The sequence below is a fragment of the Accipiter gentilis genome, chromosome 34 (assembly GCF_929443795.1).
Source record: "Accipiter gentilis chromosome 34, bAccGen1.1, whole genome shotgun sequence".
In the NCBI taxonomy this organism is placed as follows: domain Eukaryota; kingdom Metazoa; phylum Chordata; class Aves; order Accipitriformes; family Accipitridae; genus Astur; species Astur gentilis.
In genome coordinates this window covers 6,024,370-6,051,724 of record NC_064913.1, presented here as the reverse complement: position 1 = coordinate 6,051,724, position 27,355 = coordinate 6,024,370, and the positions used below count along the sequence as shown (strand labels likewise).

At 36.7% G+C, this 27,355-nt stretch overlaps 1 protein-coding gene across 1 annotated transcript in view; it reads right to left on the bottom strand.

The window, feature by feature from the left end:
- Positions 1-27,355, bottom strand: part of NAV3 (neuron navigator 3) — a 417,043-nt gene that overhangs the window by 152,711 nt on the left and 236,977 nt on the right. Inside the window, exons 4-5 of the mRNA XM_049792275.1 lie at positions 12,144-12,216; positions 8,474-8,651 (exon numbers count right to left, since the gene is read on the bottom strand). Coding sequence (XP_049648232.1) covers positions 8,474-8,651; positions 12,144-12,216 — 251 coding nt within the window. The remainder of the gene's footprint in view (positions 1-8,473; positions 8,652-12,143; positions 12,217-27,355) is intronic.

Genomic DNA, 27,355 nt, shown 5'->3' with positions numbered 1-27,355 from the left:
CTGCCTGTGCTTCTTTGGAAGTGTATGGATTTGTAATTTTTTTTTTTTTTTTTTAATTGGGGGGGGGGCGCACGGCACGTAAACAAAGAGAGAAAGTAATCTCCATAGCAGCTGCAAAGTGTAATGTTATTTCATTAACTGACACCTGAAAAACAACATGTAGAATACCACATTTGTTGCACAGTCTGTGAAAATACTAAGAGATGAAAATTGTTAAAAAGGACTGACAACAGCAAAGAAAGTAGCAGGACAAATATAAAACTATGACTTAAATGCAAGAATGCAAGGAAAAGACTGAGTCACACGTTGCTATCAAGGAATCTGTTAAGCGATAAATAGGAATAAGGCAAGAGCATTTTGGTTCAGAGTAGATAAGAAAATTAATCATAGGACAAAAGAAAGAATGAAGACAGGAATAATTCAATATGGCTCCTATCACAATTACATGTATTTAAATTTTATTTGCCATATACAGAAAATTATAGGCAACCTCAAATGTTTGCAAGACATTCAGAGTTAAATAGGTGACAGGCCTGGGAAAGGAAAAAATGCATGGACACAATTGCATCAGATGTCATTTTCAGAAAATGAGAAGTATTAATGAGAGAGTGAGGGTAGAGTAACAAGGAATATCTGAAGGGAAAATAACTACATTATAAAGCTTCTATTCCTTCAAAAGGAAATACATGAAAAGTTGGATTCAAATGCTACAAGGATGAATGGAACACTTCCCATTAAATTCTACATGATCTGGATAAGCTACAGTGAAATTTATGGCCAACGTGCATCAAAATTGAAATATCAAAAGTAGTGAGTGGCAAGGGAGACAAGTGCCAGACAATGAGAATATCTGAAATGCACAGAATGAGAATCATCACTAAACTGAATTAAGACACTCTTGAAAACCGTAAGAACAGACAACGATAAAGGATGACAGTCGCATTTTGAAATGCAACGGAACAAGAGGCAGAGAAAGAAATATCATTCTTGAGCACGTGGCAGATGTAATTTATAAACAGGAGAAATCAGTGTAACTGTGTCACAGGTTCCTTAAGAAAATGTTCAGAAAAACATCAGGTACTTTGCAGAGACGAAGGACTGTAGAACACGCTAAGTAACACACAAGGGCAGGTATCAACCAGTAAAGGACAAGTTTTTCAGGATCCAGCCCACAGAATTACATAAGAAGATAAAAGATATAAGCAGTTTCCGAGAGGTTTGTAGGGAAATGGTTAAACAGGAGAGGAAAAGTTAAAAAAAAAAAAAAAAAAAATCTTAAAAGCTATTGAGAGGCTATAAAATGCTTTATAATTTACATTTTTATATTTTCTATCTAATAGGTGCTTATTATAGCTATAGAAAAGACCATTTGTTTCAGAAACTGAAAGTCTGTTTTGAAACCCCTTGGGTTTTTCCTTACGTTAAGATTAAGAAATATTATTAGGTATCTTTTTATCTTAGAGAAGATGGGCTACGGGGAAGAAGTATGTGACAAATACGTTCTTGCTACTGCACTGTTCTGCCTTTTCTGTGTGAAGGTTATTAGAAAGGTTAGTCGTTCGCCATCATCAAAAATAAACTCTTTTGTGTATGGAATTTTCTATGTCTCTCAAATGAAACAGAAGTATATATTATGAAACTTCAAATAGTGCTGATGCATTTTTGCATGCTGTTTCAAAACACAGCTAGTGAGGTGAATTTTAGGGGAAAAAAATTGCTAATGAAACTGTGGCAGTAGTATTAATACGTAGGAGGCTAGGAAGGTGTAATTTTTACAAAGTTCTGTCAGTATATCATAGCTGTAGCCTAGAAAACTCCTGAAACTGCAGTAATTCCCAGCAGGTAATGACAGTTATATCAAATGTGTGAATTAATTTCATAGCTATATGAGATAAACAAATGGTAGGGGCAAGAAGAGCCACTTTTCCTGATGACCTATATAGTGCTTATCACAGGAACAAACCTCTAATTTATGCAACTCCTCATTATTAAATGTCATCTATTTGCTTAGGTACGCAGTTAACACATTTAATTGGTACACAGAGATAGTATATATTTCAGATACTTGGACTTCAGGACAATGAAGATGAAAGGACTTCCTTCCTGAAGTTCCTTTCGTTGGGAACCGTGAGGACTGCCATGACTGTGTCTTTGAGGAGTAGAACAAAATGGGGCCAAAGCTGATTTTCAAGATAGAAAGATAGCTTGGTTAAAGTGAAATTAAATCCCTACGGTCCATTGGAAGGTTAGCTGCTGCAGATCCTGGTGCAATCACATTAAGCGATTCATTCTGCATTATCTTCCAGACGCATAAAAATACATCAGTTTAGACTAACAGCAATTTGTTCGCTTGGACCCTTACCGGAAAACAGAGAACAGGAAGAAAAAATAACCCTTTTCCTGATTTTTCTTCTTTGTAGTCATTAGATAATGATTCTGTAGTGGGAAAAGCAGGAACTACCTACCTGTTTCCCTTCACTAAAACCAAGGGACTAGGAATGGCAAGAGCTAAGGACAGCAAGGAGACTTGGTTCATCACTTTACTTTCCACTAACCAAGGAAGACACACGACGATGTGCACATTCCGTTTTTTAGCCTCTGTCAGTGCAATGCACTTGGTGTAGACTCTTAAGGTTGTATTTCAAACGTTGAGAACACTGAAACAAAGGCCTTTTTCTAAACTGAGAGTGATGTAACCAAGACCGGCATACAGATTGCCAGTATTCTGGCATGTATTTATTTAAATTCATAATCATAACCACTACATTTGCATTACTGTGTTTCACACAGCACTAGCTGCGTGTCCAATACGCTTCCTTTTTTCCCCTACTACTTCTGAGCAGGAGGCAACATGAAACCCAGTTCCTTGCAGTAGTTATATATGCAACTGCCTGTAGAAATCAGCTACCTAACTTTGTTTATACGCCTAGGAAAACCAGGGTGCTCTTTTAATATAACAAATTTAACAAAATCCATCTGGACCTCAAGCTGTGCTCATCATTCCTGTACGTGATAAAATAGTTTGTCCGTCTCGGGGAATTTTGCTGACAGCTTACTGAAACCAGTTACTGCCTAATCCATAAATGAGACAGAACTTCTTTCATCCACATGTGTTTTCTCTTAGTATCTGGGTGGTTGAAAGATCATCACTGCAGAAAGTTTAGATGTATTGCTGTGATAATGGAATCCACTAGCAAAGCGAAGCATAAAAATATAATGTAACCATTGTTGTCATCTATCCGTACTGACAGATATAAATAAGGCCACCAGCACTGTATTTTTTTAACTAAATCTCAAAGCTGCAACAAAGTCATAAGTAAAGAGTGAAGTGCCTACCTCAGATTTTGAAGTATTCAATTCCCACAGTTAGTCATACAAGAATATAGGAAATTTTAGGATAAAAAGAAACAAGAAATCACATCTAAACCCATTCTCTCCCTTAGGTTACCATTTATTATTTACCACAGATTTTTCCACTAATCGTCTAAATAATTTTAGGAGGTGGTACGAAGTTATAATATTCCATTACTAAAGCATATTCTTTGCAATGATATTTCACTTACCATAAACCAACTTCCTTCGTTCTTTTTCACATTTAATTTGAAACGTTGCTGTTGGCCCTAGGATTAGATAGGCCAATGATACCCTTTCACATGCAGAATCTTGCTCCCCTTCTGCGTGCACAATTTTCCTTATTCTGAGCTTGATTATGGACCGATTACATGGAATTAGGAATGTTAAAGTATTGCCACACTGACCAATTTCAGATAATTTTGTTAGGAGCCTGCTGTAGAAAATTCATTATCCTCCTACGCAAACCTTACACCAAGGGGAGAGAGGTTCCTCCGGAATTCAGTTTAATTACCTTCCCGATTTGTGTTTTCTCCTGTAGGAGACACGGATTATCTAGTCATCCAAGGACAACCAGCCTCCCAAATTCCCCATTTCTGCACAAACTTAATCCTGCTCAGTCTCAGGATATTCTGATTATAGCCTTCCCCGGGGACTTCTGTTTGTTTACCATATCAAAATAACCTGGCTACGAAAGCTCTGGAGTCCTAATACCATTTTTTCTGCCTGTAGCGGCTTTTGTTGACAAAGAGCCCAAACACTCTCTCACTGAGGTTGCTTCTGAAGGAAGTCGGCTTCGGTGGCAGGTGGAACGGGCTCAGACCCAGTAAGGATCACAGACACTGATCATTACTGAGGACGTCATAACCTGGAAATCGGGATGGGAGTACCATCGTCGTCAGCAGCAGCAGCGGGACCACTCTCTTAAATGAGGAGAGTGAGACACTAGCCCTGTACAGACAAGGACAAAACCTCCTTGGACTTCAGCAGGGCCTGAACGCTCCCCCGCCGTGTCCTCCCCGTCTTCTGTGTGACTTCTCAGAGGTATTTCCCTCTCCCACGTATAACCTGTGTTTCTCTCTGAAACAGCGGAGACCATCACCTTTTCATACTTGTTTAATAAAGCACACACAACGGCTTTTTACCTCCCAGGAAATCAAAGGGAAATCAAGCAATATGCTTACTATACCTTAGGTGGAAGCAACAAAGATAATTCACCTCCCGGTGGAATAATCTAACCTAAAGTAACTGCGATTATTAAGGCATAGTTTCAAAGACTTAAATTACAACATGAAATGTGATTTCGCACTGAACATTTTAAAAAGGTACAAAGTCTGTGAAAAGCATCCATCTTTTTCAGTGTATATGTTTTGATTTTGCTTACATGTCTGCACACATACAAACATGTACATATCAAATGCACTTAAAAGTATACAGTGCCTTAAAAAGACAGCTTTATTTCTCAGGTGTCTAACACAGTAGAAATATGCGAGTCTTCAAGTAAAATAAAATACCCATAGGTATAAGAAGATAATTTTCACAATACCCTTGAAAATTTACTCAAATTAGGTTTGAAGAGTTTTGCCATTACTGAATAAAGATGAATGTGTCATTCAGGTGTTTGCTACCGTATTCATTACCCGGCTTCTGCCATAATAAGAAGGTAATTTTTCTTGTTCCTCTCAAAACCTGAAAGAACTATTTCCAGGTAATAAAGGACCACAGACCAATTTAATGAAAAATAATCTCTCTTATATGCATTTGCAAAATAATTTTTCCAACATATACACCAGGAGTAATTTACTGCCTTAAGGTTTCTACATGCCAGCCCTTTTCATAGTATAAATTGTTAGAAAACAGAAAGTATTAAGAATTTTTAAAAGCATATTCAGAACTGCAACAGGCTAATAAAGAGAGGCATAGCTGCACAATGAATGTGTAATAATAAATTGCCTTAAAGATTAACATCCACTATGAAAGGATAAAATAGCTCATTTTATCACCACTACTTCAGAAAAAAGGCTAAATTACTCTGTAATTGATACTAATTAGGATATCTGTTGAGTTAATAATTTCACATGGAAAAGGTGAAGAATTTGACATTATTACACACCTTGGATTTTGTCACTTTTCAATACTCTTTGTTCAATGAAAGAGGAAGGCTTCAGTATCTGTATGAAACTACTTTTTGCCAAAAATACCTAAAGGTCTCATGTGTCCCATGGAGCGGCCGTATGAGTTCCTTAGGACCTTCTAAAGCATCAACTCCTGCCCTGTAAATCAGTTAGGCATGGTGGTTCCTTCTGTAATTAATGCTGAGACACAGTTGCTGTGAAAGCAGTCATATCATAGAACTCAGTCTTGGGAGTCATGTAAGAAACCTGTCCCCATTTCAGACAGCAGGCAAGAGGCAAGATGAGTCCCATCAAAGGAATCTTTTCTTTTTTAATTTCATATTTTGGCTTCTTTCTACACAGAAGCTTTTATTTATTCATTAACAGCTTAAAACTAAAAAAGCATTTGGGAAATAATTTTGAATTCTTTTCCAAAATATTTGTTTTGTTGAGGAAAAAAAGAATTAATTAAATTAAATTAAATGACTGCTATGAAAAGAAGGGTTGCTAAGTCCACCACAGAGAGTTCATATCAATGTATACTTGTATATGACCATCTATTGGTGGAAACCCTCTTTTTCAAATGTAGTCATTTTTCTTAGAAGGGGACATATTATTTTATGTTAATTTCCTAATATTACATCAAAACAGTGACAAATTAAAAAGCCAATTAATATTAAAAAAAAATAAATCTGTGTTTCTGTTTGTTTCTAAGTCCTGGAGTTCCTTGTTTTCTAGCAGCTCAGAATACTAGATGTATTTGTAGCCAAAGATAGACACCTTTCATACAGAAGAAAGGTTTTAGAAGTAGGGACCGTTCTTTACTCTTAAAGGCTTTAGTGAAAAATATATGGATAGAGAAAATAATATTCTCTTAGGCAGTACAGAAATTTATGGTGACAAACATTTAACTTCTGTATATGTGAAAGCAAACAGAAAAATTCTTGCTTTCAGTTACAGTAGGAAGTAAGAAAGATGGTATCAATTTCTATGTAATAACTTTTTACATAGAAACATTTTGCAGCTGAAACATAGCTATGAATAGAAATTTAATAAAAAAATGAAATTATTTTAAACTCCTGGCATTAAAGTAGAGGGTCTAAAGAACAGTGATGGAAACAGAAATTTTGTTAAACCAGCCTTAGTTGTCACTTTACAAAGGCACGAATGCTGGGGTTCTGGACATGGAATAATTGCCTTTCCTTGTAATGAAGTATATTTAAACATAGCAAAGTAGAAGAGGTGAAAAAGGCACTGAAGGACCATGAGATCTCAGGGAATTATAATGAAAAGAAAGCTTTATAAAAAATTCATGCCCTCTTTGCCTACCATTCCTGAGCAGACAAAGGACTAGTGTGCAATCGCTGTCTTCCAAATAGTAAACAACTTCTTCGCTCCAAGGTTTTTTGGACAAACAGAATTCCTTGCAAAAGTGATGATGTATAAAGGAGCATGGTAACTACTTTTTAATTAAAAATTCACCATGGATAAAGTAGAAAAGCAGGAAATGTTTCAGTTCTTTTACTAAATTGTAAACAAAACCCAATAACCAAAGGTATTTACATGAAGCTGGCTAAGATCTTAGTTTCACTGATTAAAGCCTTGGACACTTGTAGACCTACATTCATAGGGAAAGCAATTAATTTCTAAAATAACAAGATGTTATTGCCTCCTATACAGTATTAAATATCCTTCAGAAAGCAGAAATTCAACTTCAGAGAATGTTAAAAGTGGTCAGATTCTTCTAAGATCACAGCATAATTCCCCAAATTACATGTTAATTGTAAACGTTACAGAGAAAGCATTCAAATACATTAATTTTCAGTAGCAGAGAAAAAAAAATGCATTTCACATTGTAGTACCCAAGGCAAACACAAGTGTATCTTAATTTTTGTATCAACTGAGGTAACTAAAATGCTACCAGCAACATTTTCCTATAAACATATATTTACAACACTCCTAGTTTCAAGACAAAGATTTCCATTAGGGTGACATGTGAAAAGTTTTCTCAACTGAAGAAGAAATATGTTTATTATAAACGTGAAAGTGTAATTTAGATATGAATGGACTGAAGAACTAAAATTTCATTATTGTAGTGTGATACTTTTAATCCATCCTAGATTATTGATTTTCAAATTCTAGACATTCAATTGTTCAGTAAGTATGTAAAAAATTTTACACAAGCAAATAATAAATAAAAAAGGTACTAACCCCAATGGACCAATATACATGGGAATAGCTTTTTTTTAAACTTCCCCAGTGAAGTATACATTGCTAATCCTCTTTCCATTTAAATAGATATTTGTGCTTAAACCAGATTCTTTTTTCATGGCCAGGAAGCAACTACCTTCTCAAAATACATTTTCAGCTTCAGTCTGAAAGCAAAGTAATTCAGCAATTAAGGATTCTGCTGAGTGCTTTGCTTTCCTAAAACTAAATCATAAACTGACCACTTAAAAGAAACAACTAGAATAAGGCCATTTCTTCTCCCTTTCAAATAAAGATACAAATAGAATTAGGCACTCAAAACCAGAATGTGTGGGGATGAAAAGTGTTTATAACAAATGAAAGTATTAATTGTGCCTTTTCACATATTTTGCTAATACTTTCAAATCGTTCATTTAGTTGTGGAGCTGGGTATGTCAGGAAAACATGGAAATGACCAGTCTGCTAACCTCATCGTGTGCTCACTCTCTCTTGCTGTGCAAAGGACAGCAGAATCAAGAATCAAGTGAAAGAATGCCTTTAAAGTAATTAAAAATTGAACTAAATTTAACTAGGAATGTTCTCTGCTCTCACTCTAGCTTTATTCCCAAGAAATGCAAGCTTAATACTAAACAAACACTTAAGATATTGTTTTCCTACATCTGTTATAAAAATAGCTAAAAAAAAGAAAAAGCCAGTCTTTTGAGTCTTAAAGTGGCCTAATTTTTTTCCACAAAATTTGGTTTTTTTGAACAGAAAAATAAAAAGCTTTTATACCTGAGAAAATTAACTTTTTAACCTACCTCGACTGCATATCTTGGTGCGTTTTGGACTGGCTGATTTCAGCTGGAGGTGAAGGGACTTGCTGTTGTAGCTCCACCAAAGACTGGTAGTACTGTTGCTGATGATGTTGCTGCTGTTTGTACCGAGACAAACTGAAAAACAGCCCTAAAATGGCTTTCAAATTTCCATTCCTTATTTCTATTTAAAAAAAAAAAAGAAAAAGAAAAAGAAGTGAAAACATTGTGGTTTTAGACTTCAGTTTTTTAACGGTTGTATACTAAAACATGTCTGTACGTACCTATAGCTATACTTGTTTATGCCTTGTATCTCTTCATTTATCTCTAATACCAGGGACATATTAGGTATCACTGATACTTTATTGTTTGTTATAATCTTTGCTTATTTATGTGTCACTGTTGCAATAAACATATATCTCCACAATGTCCTCATGAGAGTCACATGTGCATGGTCATAAAGAAAAGTACACCGAACCTTAAATAACATACATAATCTGAAATTAATACACCTGCCTCAATACAGTACAAATATTCTGAGTAAGCAGAGGGACATTCAAAAAAATCTGAATTCTTTCTGGCCTTAGGTACACATCCTTTCTACCTCTTCCTGCTTTTTGGGCAAATTCTGTGCACACTGGGCGTAAACAGTGACTTCTAGAGAAATCAGAAAGAGGAGATGGTGAGAGTCTTGTGGGTGGGCACATGCCTATTCACAAGAATTTGGAAGGAACATGAGAGAAGGAGATTAATGGAAAATACCTTTTAAAAAAGGTGACTGTAAAGTTCATGACTACATCTTTGAACTTTCCAACTACATAATTTTCTAGATTTCTATTTTACACTGTTATTACTGATTAATGAAGACTTCAAAACTACAGCTTTCACATGAGGCTAAAATAGATACCCATATGAAATTCTGGTGAGCCACAGTAGCATTGTCACGTCTCCCATGCCTTTCTTAGTCTTTCCCCATCCTGAGATGAAGGTTTTAAAAGGATAATGTTATTCTTTGCTCATAAAGGATCTCTGTGCCAAAAAAGAAGCCTCAGGAGGCTTTAATGAAATTATCTGCAGCACTTAGGACTGTTCATAGCATTGTTATTAATTTTCTTTGGCACTGAACTTCTTGTGAAAGGTTTTCATTAGGCCTATAGCCTTGTAACCTAACATGCACCACTGCAGTATTTCTGCCTTCCCTGCAAATCTAAATACTGAGCTGTATGTCCTACACAGTCTTTCTTAGGTAATTTTTAAAGCAGGATTTATAAACAATAACTGTCATATTCACCTCTTTTAAACCATACTGATTTTCTTTCAATAGGATTAAGTGAATGTTAGTACCTCCACTAACAGGCCAGCAAACACTGGAGCCCTTATGCTCTCAACCCATTCTTCAAAATCAAACACAATCCGGGACACTGGAATATACTTTGCAAAATGGAAATTTGTTCTACCTATCCATACTTGCTCATCATCCCTATGAAGATGCTGCAGGTTCTTGGATTCCCCACAAGACCACCGGAGATACACAGAAGATCTTTCTCAGAATTAGAAAGCTTTTCAAGCAACAATGACCTTTGCAGTCACATTGGTTTCAGGGAAAATCATAATCAAGGAACACAGAATAATGTTTAAAATTATCCTAAGAAACTCTCCAACAAAACCACACAACTATCCATCTTTAAGCTGTTCTGATTCTAAAAGATTTTCAGATTTTTTCTTTTGCTCTAGACTTCCTTGCTCAAGTGTCAAAATGAGGTGGGAAACTGGTTGTGAAATCTCCAATCCTTGTTAAGCTCATGGTTTTACTGTTCTAGAAGCTGCCTGGTCATTAATAGATGACCCAGTAGTAACAACACATATTTACCAAGGCTTATTACAAGAAACAGACGTAAGGTTTCTGAACTTAATTGGTTTTAAACATACCTGTGCTGACAAAACACTATGAAGGTAACTTGACAATTCATTGATTTTTAGAAGTCTGTTTTTCTCAATTTCTCAAGAGAAATTGTAATATTCGGGATTGTACATGCTAAAAATGGTATATTAAGGGAACCACACTTTGGTGATACGTTGAACTAACATTATTACAAACATATTAGCAGATTTACAGCAGATTCATGACCAATGGCAAAACAGCAAAACTAGTTTTAATCTTCAGAGCTCAAGGTCTGCCTTATTAAAATTCTGCTGTAAAGATCAATGAAAGTTTTATAAACATTCCTTGCTTTTAACACTATGTAGTATTATTGCTTTTAGTAGTATTTGAACTTAATGCTCCACAGCTGAAGCTTGTATCCTATCAAAAATTATTTTCCAGCACAAAACAAAGGTATGAATAAAGGAATGTATTACAGAATACACTCAGATTTTGATTTAACAAAGTACAGAAAAAGAAGTGTCACGCACCATGTCATGGTATTAAACAAAGAAGAGTATTCTTACTAAATAAATTCATGCTATTCACACATTTGATTGTTATTTCATATGCAACTAAAATAGGCTGCACTAAAAACGTGAAGTTCTAAACACCTTTGAGATGAATGATAACATATAAATGTTCAGTGTTCTCATGCATCAACATATCTACATTCTATATAGAGGTTCTTTTAAATCACTTAAGAAGCTTTCCATAAGTAGACAGTCAAAATGAGTAGATAGTACATATTGTGGCCATATTATGCTTCTGCTAAGGTACAAGAAAGGTGGAAATGGTGAAAGATAACAATTCTGAGTTAATTTTAAAATAAAACAATGGTTAGCATTCAATTTTTTTCCTCTGGATATCATCTAAAATGCAACTGAAATTACCATCTCTGGAAAAAATATATTTTTCCTTCCAACTTTTAGTTGTGTTACAAGGAAAAGAAAAATATAGAGCTGTGTCTTGTTAATACCTATTGCTTTCAGCTGCCATGCAAGTCAGAGGGATTTTGAATGTGCACAGCACCTTGCAGAACTTCTCAGTTAGTTACAGGACAAACACTTGTATACATTTTATTAATTTACAAGATAAAGTATCCACCTGACTTAATTTTACATTAATAAGGCAAATATTACATACTAATTAAGACAATTGATATTTTAATGGGTTTGATTTAATATATTTATTAACTTAGTTGTAACTGTATTAGGCAGTTGCTTGGGGTGACTAATACAGCAAAAAGGACTACAATATAAGCAGCAAGACCATTCCCTCTTTCACTTAATATCAAAGGAACACAATATCTTTCAGACTCATCCTGACAGCGTTACTACTACTAATAAATTTGTTTAAACAAATAGTCTTCCCTGGATTTACTTAACTGAGCAAGATTCTCATATTCATTTTTGTTGTTTTGAATCCCATATATAAACAAGTTTAAAAGTATGCTTGGGAAACCCTGTACCTATCTAATATTGTGGAGAAAACATGAAAAGATTCATACTATTGAAAAAATTATTATTTTAAAACATTGTCTCAGGCTTCATAAACATATTGAATTTCTTGGTTCAATTTCAAGGGAAAATTAAAAGGAAATCCAAACCTCTCTCATTTGCTATTACTAATCTATATTTGCATGCTATTTAAGACAGCTGGAGTTTGGTATTTAGGTGCAAATAATTTGTATTAAGAAAAGTAGTTTTCAGAAAAAAAATCCTTTTATTGGTTCTGATGATCTGTTTGTCTTACCTTCTGCAGAAAGACCTTGGACATTTACGCCTCTGGCTGCTAGAAAGCTAAGGCAGACGTCAACATTCTCAATCTGCAATATGAACAGAAATAACAAGCAGCATAAGACTATCTGACAAAATGTAAAAATGCAGGGGGGTGGGGGGGGGAGAAGAAACAGCTCAGGAATGAATACTTTACATTCATTGCATACTGCAGCTCTTTACCAAAGTTTAACAAGAATGATTACTGCTAATTGGGGAATTGATATAAAGCTTTCATTGTCCACTTTGGTGCTTAAAAACAATTCATAAATGCCCGATCCAGAATGGCATGCTGGCAAACTAGCAATCCACCTACTTAACATAAAACTGGATTTTATACGCTACAAACAAGCAGCAATGAAAGCATCCATAGAGGATTAGACACTGAGTATATGTCTGGAGTTGTGGGTGACTGAATTAACTGAAAAATGTAAGCAAAACCCTCCAACAAATGTGTTAGCAAAGGTATTTCCTTAGGATGATGTAGAATTCAGTGAAAATGATGTCACAGCAGTGGTTTTTTCTCTTTTTTTCCCCTTCAAATCTTATGCTAAATAATTCTAATTTATTTAATATTTATGCTTCTGTGAAGAGTGCTTGGTTGGCGAAGGGCACGACACTGACTTCTGTCGGTGGTTTAGAAGAAATCTACAGTTTCCGCTGAGAGCTTTAGGTAAGAGAGGAACACGTAGCCTAAATGTAGATCAGTGAAAGGATAAAACTTCTGCCTCTAAAATGAGTAATCACAGAACTAGTTGGACTCCTTTCCTGTGTCTATTTCTAATAGATTAGGGACCCAGAATGTTCCAAAATGTTCTCCTGAGTCACCATCTCCAGCTGGTTTCCCCGGTCCTCCCAGGATCTATGAAGCAAATACTCAGCTATAAATGTAAAATCTTTTAATTAACAACTTTGTCTATAAATGTGCTGCTATGAAAACAGGAAAAATATGTATAAAGAGGTATCCTATGTCAAGTATGTTCAATAGACTTGATTTTAAAATAATTCTTTTAGGTTGATGGATTTTTTTCAAGGCAATTAGGACCCCAAAAATAAAACAAAATGTTTAATGATATATTTTAAATACCTATTTTCATTGGAGAACATTTAAAAAAAAGAAAGGAATATTGAACACCAAAAACATAAGCCTGCAGTAGATCAAGTCTATGCGGTTAGTTTTATTTGAATGTTTACACATTTTACAATACCTCATATCAACAGTTTTCAACCATCAAAATATGAGGGGTAAATTCATTCCTTGAATAAAAGCTACTTGATCCTTGGCAGTAGCTTTTCTAGCCTAGGAGGAGGGCCTTTTATTATTGTCATCTTTCTATGACTGTAGTTCTGTCACTATTCTCAGAAAGTGATAGTAGCTAAAAGGAATATAAATATGCTTTTTACTACTGACCCTAGAAGTATTTATTACGACCTCACATAGACTCTCTTGATCCACAGGTAGTACTTAGGAACTTACAAGCACCTGCAAAATTTTGAGAGAAGTTCTTTTTAAGCACATTAAATTCCAATTCATTCGTAAAAACATCTTTAAAATAGTCTTTTCGAACATTTGTTTTCAAGGCCGTGCTACCATAGGGAATGATAAATAGTCTCTCTCCTGAGTCAATTAAAAAACCCCACCCCAACCCCAAACTCCGCAGCTAACTCTAACTAAAGGTACTCCAGAACTGGGGTTTACCATAAAGCTTTCATAAATCCGTTTGGCACCAATTTGCACAGCTGCCAACGTGGAATAACCATCCTAAACCCAAAGGGGTTACTCCAGCTCTGGCCCAGCACAGTCATTGCAGAAACTCAGGCGTTAACACTCGCATTTTCTTAAATGTTCATGTAGTTTTACACCAGGAAAAAAACCCACCCAACAAATAAACCAGGTCATTTGCTGAGGTGTAGAGATGCGACACAGCTAAGTCAGCTGAAATCTGGCTGCAGCTAAAATAGGAAGATCTGCTTCTTCCTCACCTCCTCTTCCTCCCAGGCCCTGCCGCTGCCGCCTCCGCTGGGCTTCCGCGCTTCTCTGAGCTCACCGGGAGCCGGCTCCGTGCGGAAGACTCGTCCAGCAAAAAAGCCAAACGTATTTTAGTCACTGGGGTTTCCCGTGCAGTCAGATGAGCGCAGGAGTCAGCAGAAGGGAGGGCGCGTCCCAGCCTGAGTCAGGCACGGTTTGGGAGAGGACCGGGGCGGTGGGAAGGACGGACAGACGGATGGTGCCACTCCTGACGGCAGTGACAAGGCACTGGGCTGGCTCAGCCCTGACCTCCAACTGCACCGCCGCATCGGTCGTGAAAATAACGCACACGATGAGAATATTTCTACTCGACCTTTAAACAAAGTCAACCACACAAGAAAACAATTTGAATGGAAATTTTCCTGTCCTGAAGAATTTAAAAGAAATGAAGATTTGTTTGGATGTTCGCTGTGTTACTGAGCGTCTCTTTGAACTTTCAAATCAACCATGATGCAGAATCAACTACTTCAAAGATGGGAATTTTTGCTCTACAACTAAGTACTGGAAGCCAAAGGAAAAAAAGAAAGGGGGGGGGGGGGGGGGAAGAGAAAAATCAGACTGACATCGGTAGTATCCACCTCCAAATAGCTGAAACGATATTTCCTGGCAGACCTCATAGTGTAACCAAGATGTTTTTCCTACTGGGCATGTGCCCTCTGCAGTAGTTCAGGAGACCACAGCTACAAACAAAACCTAATTTATTAGGGAACATTTGAACGCTAACGTGCTGTGAAAACATCTCAATATCTATCTGCAATACTGAATATTTAGGAAATAGTAAGCCTAATACATAAACCTTAACATTCATTTAAGGTGAAAAATATCCTGTAGAAATGGCACCTGGTTACTTTACGTGTCTACTTCTAGAGCATGTGTCTTTGAAGTCACATCTCTCAAACTCTCAGACAAAACTAGTCATTACCATTAACACCAATGACTCAATATACTGCAGAACTACAAAGCAAATTCTGTTTTGCTTCACAGTTCACCAAGAGGACTGTAATAGAAGCCAAGGAAGTCCAAAGTCATCCCTCTTAGTGGTGGTGTATGAAGCAAGAGCAGTGGCCAACTTTCAGACAATAGACTGTGGTTGCACTGTTAGCCTTATAATAAAGTCTTGTTTTGACTTGTGAATTGAGCAAGTTTGGTGTGGCAACTCACAGCCACATAATACACTGAAAATGTCAGAAAATAACTCTTACAGTCAGTTTGCTGATAACAACTGCAGTTACTATACAACTCCCAGGAGCTGTTAGGAGATTCAATGAGACATGCGTTAATACATTCTTGGGTTATTTTCACTTTCTTTCCTCTCCAGTCTAGAAAACATTGCCCTTAAAGTTGTCCTATTTTGAAGCTTTCAGTGTGTCTCAAACATTGCTTTAATTACCTACTTCTTGCCTTGGCAAACCACAGTTATTCTTTGAACTCAAACCCTAGCAGCCCCAAACACTTTTTATTCAAACTTACTAACAGATGAGAGTAATTTTGCAATTACAAAAGTTCTAAGAGATTTCAAGCAGCTTCCACTCCTCAATACTGTTTCAATCAAGAGTGGTATGAATCCCTGAAGTCCATGTTTATTTAAGTAGTTAGTGGTGGGGTTATTATACGCTGGGGTAAACTCTGCTTAGAGCTGACACTGCATATGTAGAACTCTACCTGCTTATATATCAAGGGCTGAAGATTTTGCAGTGTAACACTTAACATAGACGCCAGACAAATTTTGTATCTCACATATGCCCACAATTTTCTAGTTAATTTTGCTTGCAAAAAGCACCAGTTTATAACACAGCTTGTGTTCATCGTTACTGCAAACAGTATCATCAGAATTACAAAGTGTTGTAGCAGAAGATATAGTTCATTACAGTACAGAATTCAGGATATACAGAGCGACTCCAAATCTTACATATCAAGACACAGAAAAGTGGCTCCAATTTGCATATTTGCTTGTACAGGTGGACGTTGCCAAGATCAGGCAGCTGCTGAACAGCTCTCCATCCCTGTCAATCCCCTAATTTTTTTGTTCCAAAGCACTTATTTTATGTTAAAGTTTTAAAAGACCAGAAGAAGTGCAGTTTGTTGAACAGCAGATCTGCCACATTAAAAATCTTAAAACCTATAAAAGGGATAAAGAATTAATGATATAATAAACCTTCCTTGCCATGTAGATATTTGTCCACTTAGCTATTCAATTAGCCATGTTGAAAGTCAATCAATACTACACGAGATTGCTTTTCAGAGGTAACAAAAAACTCTCTGATAATATAATCACTTCCTTATCAAAACTCAGGAATAATTTGTCCAATTCTGAAGTGTAGCTCCAGCATCGTTGGTACAGATGAACTCAGTTAAGAGGATGATAATCTAGGAATTAACATTTGCGGGCATCATCAGGTAGATAACACCATTTGATGCATTTTAAATTAAGCCTACCGAGTTATGCTTACAATATATTAAGCTTCATTCATAAAGCAAATCTTTTAAATATTGTTCATACAGACAGCATTATGAAAAAAGCACCCAAAATACTTATACCATAAATAGTAGTGAGCCCCAAGCTATTTCTACACTCACATTTTAAGGGGTTATAGTCCAAATGACGGTGTACAGCTAAGCAGCAATGTCACAACTCTGATACTATGAATACATTACATGGCATACAAAGAACATACATTGCAAATCTGCTGTAACATATTGCATTGCGTAGTCGTGGGTAATCTGCTTTTGACTGGAAGCTATTTGAAATTTTACTGACAGAAATAAATCACTAAACCAGACTGTGGGACTTGCATGTAGATAAACCTTAGCACTTAATACCCAGCAGTTAGCAGACTTACAGGAAGAGCTCATTTGTGGGATTGTACTCACCAGTGACTCAACATATAGAATATGTCTATTTATTATAATTATTTTTGCTGTTACCAAGATTAGCTTTCATCTCTTTTGTCTGGCAGACACCACTTTCTTCACTTCCAAACATAAATTTAATTGTGGGATGCTCAGAAGACAAGTAATGATGACTAATACAGCATTACGTTTTTCTGTATCTATAAGAAGCTCTGAAAAATACCTTGGTTTGACTAGCTCTCTCCTGCTAAGTTTATGACAATATAATTTACAAAAACATATAGACGCATACACAAGTTAGTTATTTGCCTACTTCGAGCTGGATTTCTCCTGCTGAAGAATGAGACACCTTTATAAATACACCACCTTATTATTAGAGTCTTTCTACACATATATGCTCCTAAAATTATCTTGATTATTTTGGCAGCAAAAGTAAACCAGTAATTTCTGTTAGCACTTCATTCAGCGCTATCTTCAATAGCTCCCTGTGTGTTTTGACATTCTGATTCATGACCCAAAGCCCCAGATAAAATTTGGCAAAGGATTTGCTCTGTAGAAATTTTCTAATGTTGCTGATGGCTGATTAGGGACACGCGTGGAATTAGTCTGCCACACAAACCCAGAGAGTCACATATATACTCACCTTCCAGAGCACTGAAACTCCATAAAAGTCTTCAGTATTCATGTCTGAGGTTTTTTTTTAATACCAATATTAAATAGTATTCCTTTGAGATTAGTATTATGGCATGAGATAGTCTGTGTCACAGTAACTGTATTTCAAACACACTTTACCAGAAAGATTTCTTCCTAAATTTCCCCAGAATATTAGCCGGACTTGAGAGACCTGTATTTGACTCTTTCTTTCCCATGGATATTCATCACTAAGAAAATTTGCAGAGGTCAATGGATTTAAATGAGTGCAGGATTAGAAAATCATTTATTGTTATTACGCAGCTCATTCTCATTCAAGTTCTGCAGCACTAATAGAATCAAAATCAAAGAAAAATACAATTCAGGCCTTACACGTAGCATCCTGGACTCTAAATATCCACTATACACACGCTGCATAAAACGATTAAGATGAAAAATGGAAGAGCAGATACTATTTGTCTGTCTGACTTTCACATGAACCGAGTATGGAAGGAGACGCGCTAACTTCTGAGTTCTGGCTACTTTCTTAGTAGTAGGTAAAGTGCCAATGATCTGGTCTTAATTGCAGGCTCTAAAAAGAACAGAGATTCAGCAAGCAACTGAGATGCCTTCACGTGTGGATAAAAGCATTTTTGGTGCACATGTTGGAGCTGGTGAGAGAATGAAACTGTCCATGGTAGCCTTGGTAATATAGAATGCTCTGGAAGAAACTGGAAAATATTTCAAGTTGGGCATGGCCTAAACTCTGACCTTCCCTTGCATAATAGAGAGCAGTGGGAGAATCGGTCATGTACACTCTCACAGGTACCTGTTTAACCCCTCTCTCCCCCCCGCAAAGGTCTATTTTGGGGGCAAATGTAAAGTCTTGCACAACCTGCTACACCTAAAGCTGCTCTCAGAGGTTGAGAAGATCAAGTTTATTTCACTTTCTGCTCTTAATTGACTCATCCATTGCACACATTGTGACTTGTTGACAACTCACTTGTGGTGTGGGAAACACCCAGATTTTTAGTTTGCCTTGTAACTTTGTTCCTTCTGGGTTTTCTTCCCAGCTGGTTTCACTAGTTTGTATTCCTGTTTCACCTCTCCTTAAAGCAAAGGGCTAGAAAGCAACGAGATAGAAAGAGAAAATGCTTGCAGTTCTATGATGACTTATGTTTTTATCCTCAGTTTTATCACTAAGATCCTTTAACAAAGCCAGACTTCATAAACGAGGCGGGTGGACATTCAGCTTTTTTCACTATGTAAAAAATAGGCACAGGTCCAATACTGCCTTCAGCAAAAACTAAAAATCAAACAACTCAAGGACTTTCTCCATTTCAAACAAGTGATAACTGAATACACTGCCTGCTGTTCTACTCACTGGCATGCCTTCCTTGTACGTACCTACATGTACTAAGGTACTGTGATTTTGTCCGGCTGAGTATTGGACCCAGTTGCGATCGCTGGCTTACACCAAGGAGGTTCAACTGAATCAAAAGCATCTTTCTAGATTAAAACTGGTATACTAAAATGGATTACCCAGCCCAATGTCTTTATCCCTCTACCTACCCATTCTTCAGATGCCACGTTTTCAACAGTTTGGGAGTCTAGATGATTCTTAAATAATCACTGAAACCATATTCAGTAATGGGAATCCCCTGTTGTTCACATGAAAACAGATGTTCAACACACAGGAAGTTCTGCTTATCTCTTTAGAAAAATTTGCCAAGGGTAATACAATTAAAATATAAAAAATTCCTAATGCGTTTATAATTGTAAATATTTTGTGGGACAAAATGTGTCTAATCCATAAAAAGTAAGCAATTATTTACTTATTATAACATATGGTAAGATTTATTTTAAGTATTTATAAGAGTGCCAATCAATAACCTCTATGCCATGTGCTCCATTCAGTTTGGCACTGTTGTTGATTTACCTGTTTTCTGTGCAAAGCTGTCACGAAATTTTATTTACAAAATTTTTGTAGTATTTTCACCACACTGTATTGCCGTATGTTATCCACAATAGCTGATTCCTAGGTATTCCAAAAGGGAGGATCCTGCTGCAGAAAACATTTTTTCTCAAATTTATCTCTACTATAGCTAGAACAAAAGAGTAGGGTTAAAGACTTTCAGAGGGAACAATGTGAAATAAATTCCTATGGGCTCATCTTACAAGCATTATAGTTGAACTATAACAAGCAGACTGGTTTCTTTTTATATTGCACAGGTTAAACTAGTTTAACACATATGAAAGCAAGCCATCTGCTTTCTTGTCTCTTGCATATTTAAAGTTGGGTATGCTTATTAACGTGTGTATGTGTTCATACTAAATTAATACTAAAAGATTTTTATTATTGAGCAAGACTGTCTGAAAGCCTTAGATTTCCATCAAGATTCCTTGTGAAGGAACCGTACATAGTATTATTATGTAATAAAAAATATTTTTTACTACTACTTAATAAGGACACTTTGAAGAACAGAAAATACGCCCAAATTCTTCCAAATCCTGAAGTAAATGCAATGGGAAGAGATGTGGCCCAGAGTAATGCAAAACCTATTGTGACCTGACTGAGGAACTCTTTAGTTTCAAATTTGCAGTCTCTCTGCTACATGCTGGCATGGCAGGCTGCATGTTGCGCTGTTCCCTTGACCAAAAACTCCTGAGACTGGGCGAAATTTGCCACGAATTCTCAGTTCACCTTATAGAAATAGGGGAAGTTTGAAGAAAGGGCAAATCTGGAGATAAACAAGCTCTCCAGTAAAACTTGCAAAAGTACAAGGAAAAGCAGAGACTTAAAAATCACATTATGTTCTGATAATTTATTTCCCACAATCTCCAAACATGAGAGCTTACTGCAATAATTTTTTGTAACTATACTGAAAGGCAATGTCAAGTTTCCATGGGTGGTGTAAATTTGAAAACCCACCCAGACAAAACAGGTGTTAGCAGTCCTGCTGGGAGATATTACGTGTGTTCTGCTGACTTGCTGTTGCACGTGGCATGTTACCTCACCCAGATGCAAGGTACATTCCATTTTTCTGTGGAAATTATAATGCATTTCAGGGTGTTAATCAGACTACACTGACACGCACACACATTCAGCTTGACTTTTTCCTAACAAACTCCTCATTACTTGCAATAGAATAATTTAAGAAGCATTTAATAAAAATAACTATCAGTGAACCATGTAACACCAGTCCAAAAAACTGTTCCAAACTAAGCATTGACTTTGCAATAAGAGACCATATATGCAAATTAAAAACTGATTTACTGGAGGCATTTGGGGAGAATTTTACCTTAGAGAATAATAACTACTGGTATGTAGAAGGCCTCCCAGGCAAAAATTTTCAGGAAATGATGCTGGAGTTATTTAATTATTAGGTTTTTTTTGAGGAAAGGATGATGGTGTTATTTAAAACTGAAATACCTTCCACTTCCTTTTCCAACAGATATTAAGGAACATGCACATCAAATTCTTCCAACACGCACTCCAAACACGAAATATGACCAGTAAACCCAGAAATGTGAAAACAAATTAACTTCTCAAATACTTGGAGAATTCAACAGACATATGTACTGACCTGCTGATAAAAGAATGTATGAGGTCACTGTTGAGGTCAGAGTATGAGCTGGGGTGTGTATTGTTTTTAGAAAATGCTACAGTGGGAAAAGGATCCCTTTTGGCATGTATTATTGTCAGTGAGAGCGACAATTGGTGTTGCAGGTTTTGCACCTAGCCCCTGACTTTGTGCTTGGAAAGCTTGGGGTGAATGTCAGATAATCTCTGTAATGTCAAATGTAATTTATTTGGTGTTTTCCCTGTTTGTACACTTCAACAAGTTAATGAACAATTCAGTTATTCTAAATAAATCATAATATTCTAAATAAATCATATCCTGATCATAATTTATGGATGGCTAAACAGATCATTATAAACATGTGCCGGTCATTTTCATATAAAACCCCCCAAAAACTCTAGCCACAAATACCCTGGAGAACAATGCAACATTTTACTCTGTTCATCTATATAATGGTGTGATCTTGCTTCTCTTGTCTTCCTTTCTCACCCGCTCTTCCTTCTGTGGCTTGTCTGCCTTTGCTCTAGCCAGTTCTGTACAGTAGTCTCTACAGCAGACATTGTAAAGCACAAAATACAACAATGGTAATTTCTGAAGTGCTTTTGTGCTGCTATACTAGAAATTGTGAGAAGTAAGTGCTGGATTTTTGATTGGAATATAGTGCTGGATTTGGTCCTGAATCGACTCCTGGATCTGGATTCAGAAAACCATGAAAGTATTTCAACATCTTGCATGATTTTCTTAGAAAGCTAAAATATGACTCTGCAGCAGCATGGATCAAAAGAAAAGACTAGGCAAAAGTTCTCTTCCAGAGTCTCAGAGTAACTCCCTACTTCAGGGCTCTCATCTCCTCAGGCCTGTGGCCACCGCCACCGTGAAAGAGCCCTACACATGCACTAAGAACTCAAAATTGAAGATAAATACTACCCTGGGAGGACATTTTTTAAGGCGATGATAAAAAAGAACTCTGTTTAAACACAGTGTTTTTTAAAGCAATGCATCGCTTCAGTGAGTCTGTCTACAATCTTTTATTTAGTTATGCAACACTTCGGAGTCAGCAAGGTACCAACATCTAAATATTTATGGAACTTGGCAACTTCCAAAAATTGGAGGGCAATGTGAAAATGCACGCTTCTTTGAAACAGAAGAGTTTCTCTCCATTGGGTCAAAAGAGAGTCTACAACAGAGTGTTCATTTACTAGATTTAATGAAACCTTTGAAAGCATTCCAGTTCTCTCCTTCACCACTATTTCGTACATAGCAACTTCATTTAGCTCATCAAAAATAGCAGCTTTTAGAAATAAGGGCAATTACAACCAGTGACAGGATGAATCTTTTAAAAGATAAGTAAACAAGTAAACTATGGGGCATTTCACTGCATCTCTTGAACTTTGCAAATGGAATCCATATCGAGATGCAATTTATGCTTTCTGAACCCTCCCTCTTGATGACACCAGAAGTCATAATGCTACAGCTTGTGCAGGAGAGACACTGACAATTTGCTCCTATCCTTCTGGCCTTTTGATTTCATAAACGTTCTGATGGTTTTTTTAATTAGATATATTTTGCATATTACCCTGAAAAATATTTATAGAGCATTGAGCTCATCAAAAGAAAAGCGATAAAATACTTGTCATTAGCAACCTCTAAAAGGACAGCCCAGAGATTTCTGTAGGTCTAAAATTATGTGGCTGGTCCCCCAGCTGGACCTTTAAGTCCTTGGGAAGATATATTCAGGAGAGAACATAACATAAGTCACTGGTTTTCCTTTATGTTTACTTTCCATATTACTGACTCAAATTGATCTAAGCCCTAAAGAAAAAGACTCAAAAGAAACAAAATCAATGATGGATTGATGTCACAGGTTATTAAAAATATTCAAATTAAACCAGACATCTTTAAAAGCCATAGGCATAATCTGAAAGACTCAGATTCAGGCTTTCACTTCTGCTAATGTACCTGAGCATTGTATTTTATACCATGTTCAGCATAATATATGAAGAAAGATTAGGTCATGCTGTATGTTTTCATACCATGCTTATAAAGAGCCTTCACGGTTACGTATCTCTTTGCTGTATGCTCATAACCATGGGAAGAATTTTTCACATTTTCACAGGATCTTGTGTCTAGATTCTCAGGCAAGGAAAATAAAAGCACCTGGAACCACGGAAGGCAATGGGATATCTTTTGCTTAAGGTCAATAGGGCCAGGATTTTTTCTTGACTTCTTAGCCAAATATTATGACAGAAACCTCAGAAGTGCTCGAACCTATACAATGAGGCCTTAAGAAGCACTTACTCCTTGTCACTTCACTTCCAGTTGTAGCCGATGGAGTGTGAAGTGTAGGAGGAAGCAATGTTTTAAATAGTTACCCAAGTGTTTTCGAGTTCCAAAATACAGCCAGTATTACTTGAAAAATAAGCATTTACTGGGCTTTGGAGGGACACATATCTTCAAATAGATTAATTTATATGATATAACAATATAAATCTTTCAAAACTGTTTATGCTAAGAAATCCAAATAGAAGCCTTATATATACAAGAACTGCGAAGACACCCTTGCACATATGTTTACTGTGGAGTGTTGCTGCCCGTCCGCCCATGAACTAAGTGAGAGCTTTTACCAGAAAAAATAATTTAAAGTTATTATTGGGAGGAATTACTGAGAAAATCTGTGAGTGACAGGCAAAACAGCCCACAGGACTGGGATGCTGGTTAGCTAGTTATGTATGCAGTTAGAATACACAAAATTGTAGCTATCTAACTTCATGAACTATTCTTTATTTCACATGCAAATAGGTTTCAGCTCTCAAGTGTGGAAACCCTGGGACAAAGAAAATTCTTGTGGTATTTTTTCCCTAAAGGGAAATGTCATTGGTACGCTCCCATTGTAATTCCAATGAAACTCTGAAGAATCAAGAGGTATGAATAATTCAAACAAGGTTCCAATTAGCTGACAATACAAGCCTAAACGAAGCATATTCTAATTATTATAGAATTAAAGACTGCCAAAAGCTACAAGCTAAAATACAAACATATTTCTAGTTCAGGAAGACTGTTCAGATTCAACTTTTTGAACTTCACAGGTTTCATGCTGGTCAGGATGTCACCTGAAAGAATCGATAAGAACTGCTTAGGTAAACAAATGCTTTAAGTTGATATAAACTCTTCAAAAAACAAAAATTATTTGTGATTAGTTTGTGAGATTGAATACAATCAAGTCCTAACAAAAAAAAAGTATCTTGGACTGACTCTGAAACTGAACCCTGCCCAGACTAATTCATATCCAGACACTGGGCCAACTTAAAATAAGTTCAACTTAAAATAAGTATAGCTCTGATTTATGTCATATGATCATCTGTTGATCATATGGTCAGCAGACTCCTCAGACTGGGAGTGTTTTAAATAATTCCTGCACATCAGAAAGCTGCCAAATAAATTTCTGTATTTATACGATTTATTTCTGCTTAAACAAAAATGGTTGTACTGTATTCTAAAGATTTGTGTATTAAGTTTCAGGTCACAGTGGATTTAAAAAGACAAGTTACATAAAAAAAAAAAAAAAAAAAAGAAGATTGTGTTAATATTTTTATTAGCCTGATCAAGAGCCTTTCCATGAGAAGGGATTAGTTAATGCTGTTGAAATAAGCAGCCTTTGTGATAACTTGCCTGTTCTACTGCTAGCTTAAGCCAATTTACCTTTCTGTACCTTAATAGTATTACCTATAATAGGGTCACCAGCTGTAACAGAATTTATATTTAGAGTTAACATCAGTATTTAAGTCCAGTTCGATGTCGCCAAAATCTTCACTAACACAGAGTTTCAGCTGCCCGATCGTACCTCATGCCATTCCAGATCGGTTGGATCTGTGGGCTCCTGACAAAAGAAGCAGGTTGGCAGAGCAGTAATTGCAGTCAAAGACAAAAACACGCCTACTCTGCACCCGGTCCCATGCCTGTGTACGTGATTGTAGGAGGCAGAAGACTTTTTCTGAGAAATCCAGCATTCTTCATCTTGACATGTCATGGAATAAATGGTGATCACAACAGTAGTGCATAAATGAATACTGAAAGAGCAGGCAAAGAAGTACCCTCCAATCCCCCTAATACAATAAATTAAGATAATGGGGAAAAAAGGAGAATGGAGCAAAAAATTTGCAGGGCCATTTGTTCTTGCTAAGTCACCTCTCTCATTTTCAGAGAGGGACTATTGACCTGAGGGACCACTGCTCTGATGCAGCAGTGCGTGCTCATTCACGTGCGCCAGCAACAGGGCATTGGGGAGAGGCTGTAGGTAGAAGGGATTTGCTACAGGGTTCAAAGAGGAATTTATTCTTTGAGTATAACTACTGCCAAATAAAAGAGCAAGGTTAGATGGGTTAGTGTGCATAAAAGTCAAGGAACTCCAAAATGGTGAGTCTGTAAAAGCCACTGTAAAATCAAGCAGATTTGGCATTCTTTCCATGAAACAGGCTAGCGCTTAGCTGCAGCAGATGTAGGCAACTCCTGTTCCAGCAAAGATCAAGGGCAGAGTGAGAAAATACATCTGGCCTGATCATAGTAGTTTCAGTATGCACCTACTTTCTGTTCTTTCTCTTCATTTGCTAACATTATAATTGTGTTATATTCTGGAAGCAATGCAATATAGCTGAAAAAACCTTTTTCTGGCATCAAAGTTTTGGTATATTACTTTCCAGCTGGAGAGCAGGGGGAGGTTTTCAAGCCTTTTTTAATAAACTTAACAATTACAAATGTCGAAGGACAGGATGGGTTTTGTTACCATGGTGGTTTGTAATTAACACACTACATTGTTGGGACATTCTGTGTTACCTTATTATCCTCCTGTCTTGCAGCTTCTTTGCTATTAAGGCCAAGCTTTGAAATACTGGGCAGGTACAGCCACTAAAAGATGATTCAGTGAGAAGCACTGTCACCTAGGCATAACGTACCACACAATACCTCCAAAAGCTCGACAATTTGTTGGACGTTGTTTATTTTAATTTTAAGCACATGTAAGCACTTAAAATTACAAGAAGTGTGTCTTCTTCCCTCCCTTCTGCAGCCGAATTCACAATGCAAACCCTGTTCCACCCTAACATTGCTGGTTACAATCCCTTTCCTTTTCCATTAATTACAACGGAAGCCACAACTCGTTGCTTTCTGGCACCCTCTACTGCTTTACACCTTACACCACAGACAGCATTTTATGGACAGTTGCACAGTTCCTGTAGCTCCATTAAAAGATCTTCCCAGTAGATGGATTTCCCAGCCCAACCAAATAAAAGATGATGATATTCATATTTGGTGTGTGCCCTCATTTATTGTTTGCAGATGTCGATGCTTAAATGTCAAAATATGTCTAGTACCTCTTTTCTAAACTTAATCTGGACTCACCCTAAGGAACAGACATAGTAGCTCTGGCAGCTCTGTAGAAGAGTTCATCAAAGTTCCCAGACTTTCGAAGCTCCCACAGACCTTCATTCACAAATGAGAGGCAGAGTGTGGCTTAAATGCCTTTCAAAGGGTGTAAAATCATTGGGGGTTCATCAGAACTACACAAGGTATTTCACATGGATGTATGTCCACGTGTGTGTGCTACACCTCGAAACACAGGCCCACATTGCTTCTTGAGAGCCTTGCATGTTACTGAAGCTGCAGAATTGACCGTTGCCAAGACAGGCAGTGGCAGATTATTTTAGGATGAAGGATGAGTGAGAGACCTTGGGACTCCGCTTCAATGTTAAGAAATATTCTTCTGTGAAAAGTCAAACTCTCTGAGAAAATTCACAGCTTCACAGACATAGAGCAGTAACCTTTCCGAACATACAGCGCACAAAATTATAAGACAGTCTAAGCAGAAGTATTGTAAAGGGAGTGGTCAGAAAAACTTTAAATAGAAGTAAGACCTCAACTATAACCATAACAGAACTGGCATTTTGCCACAGTTCCAAAATAATCAGACATTTGATAAAAATCTAGAAAGCTGACAAAATCTCAAAAATTACCAAAAAGCCTTGTTTGGATATACTGTAAAATAAAACCACTTCAGAGGCATTGTTTATTTTCTTGTTCAGCTTAAATATGCATTTTTGCTGT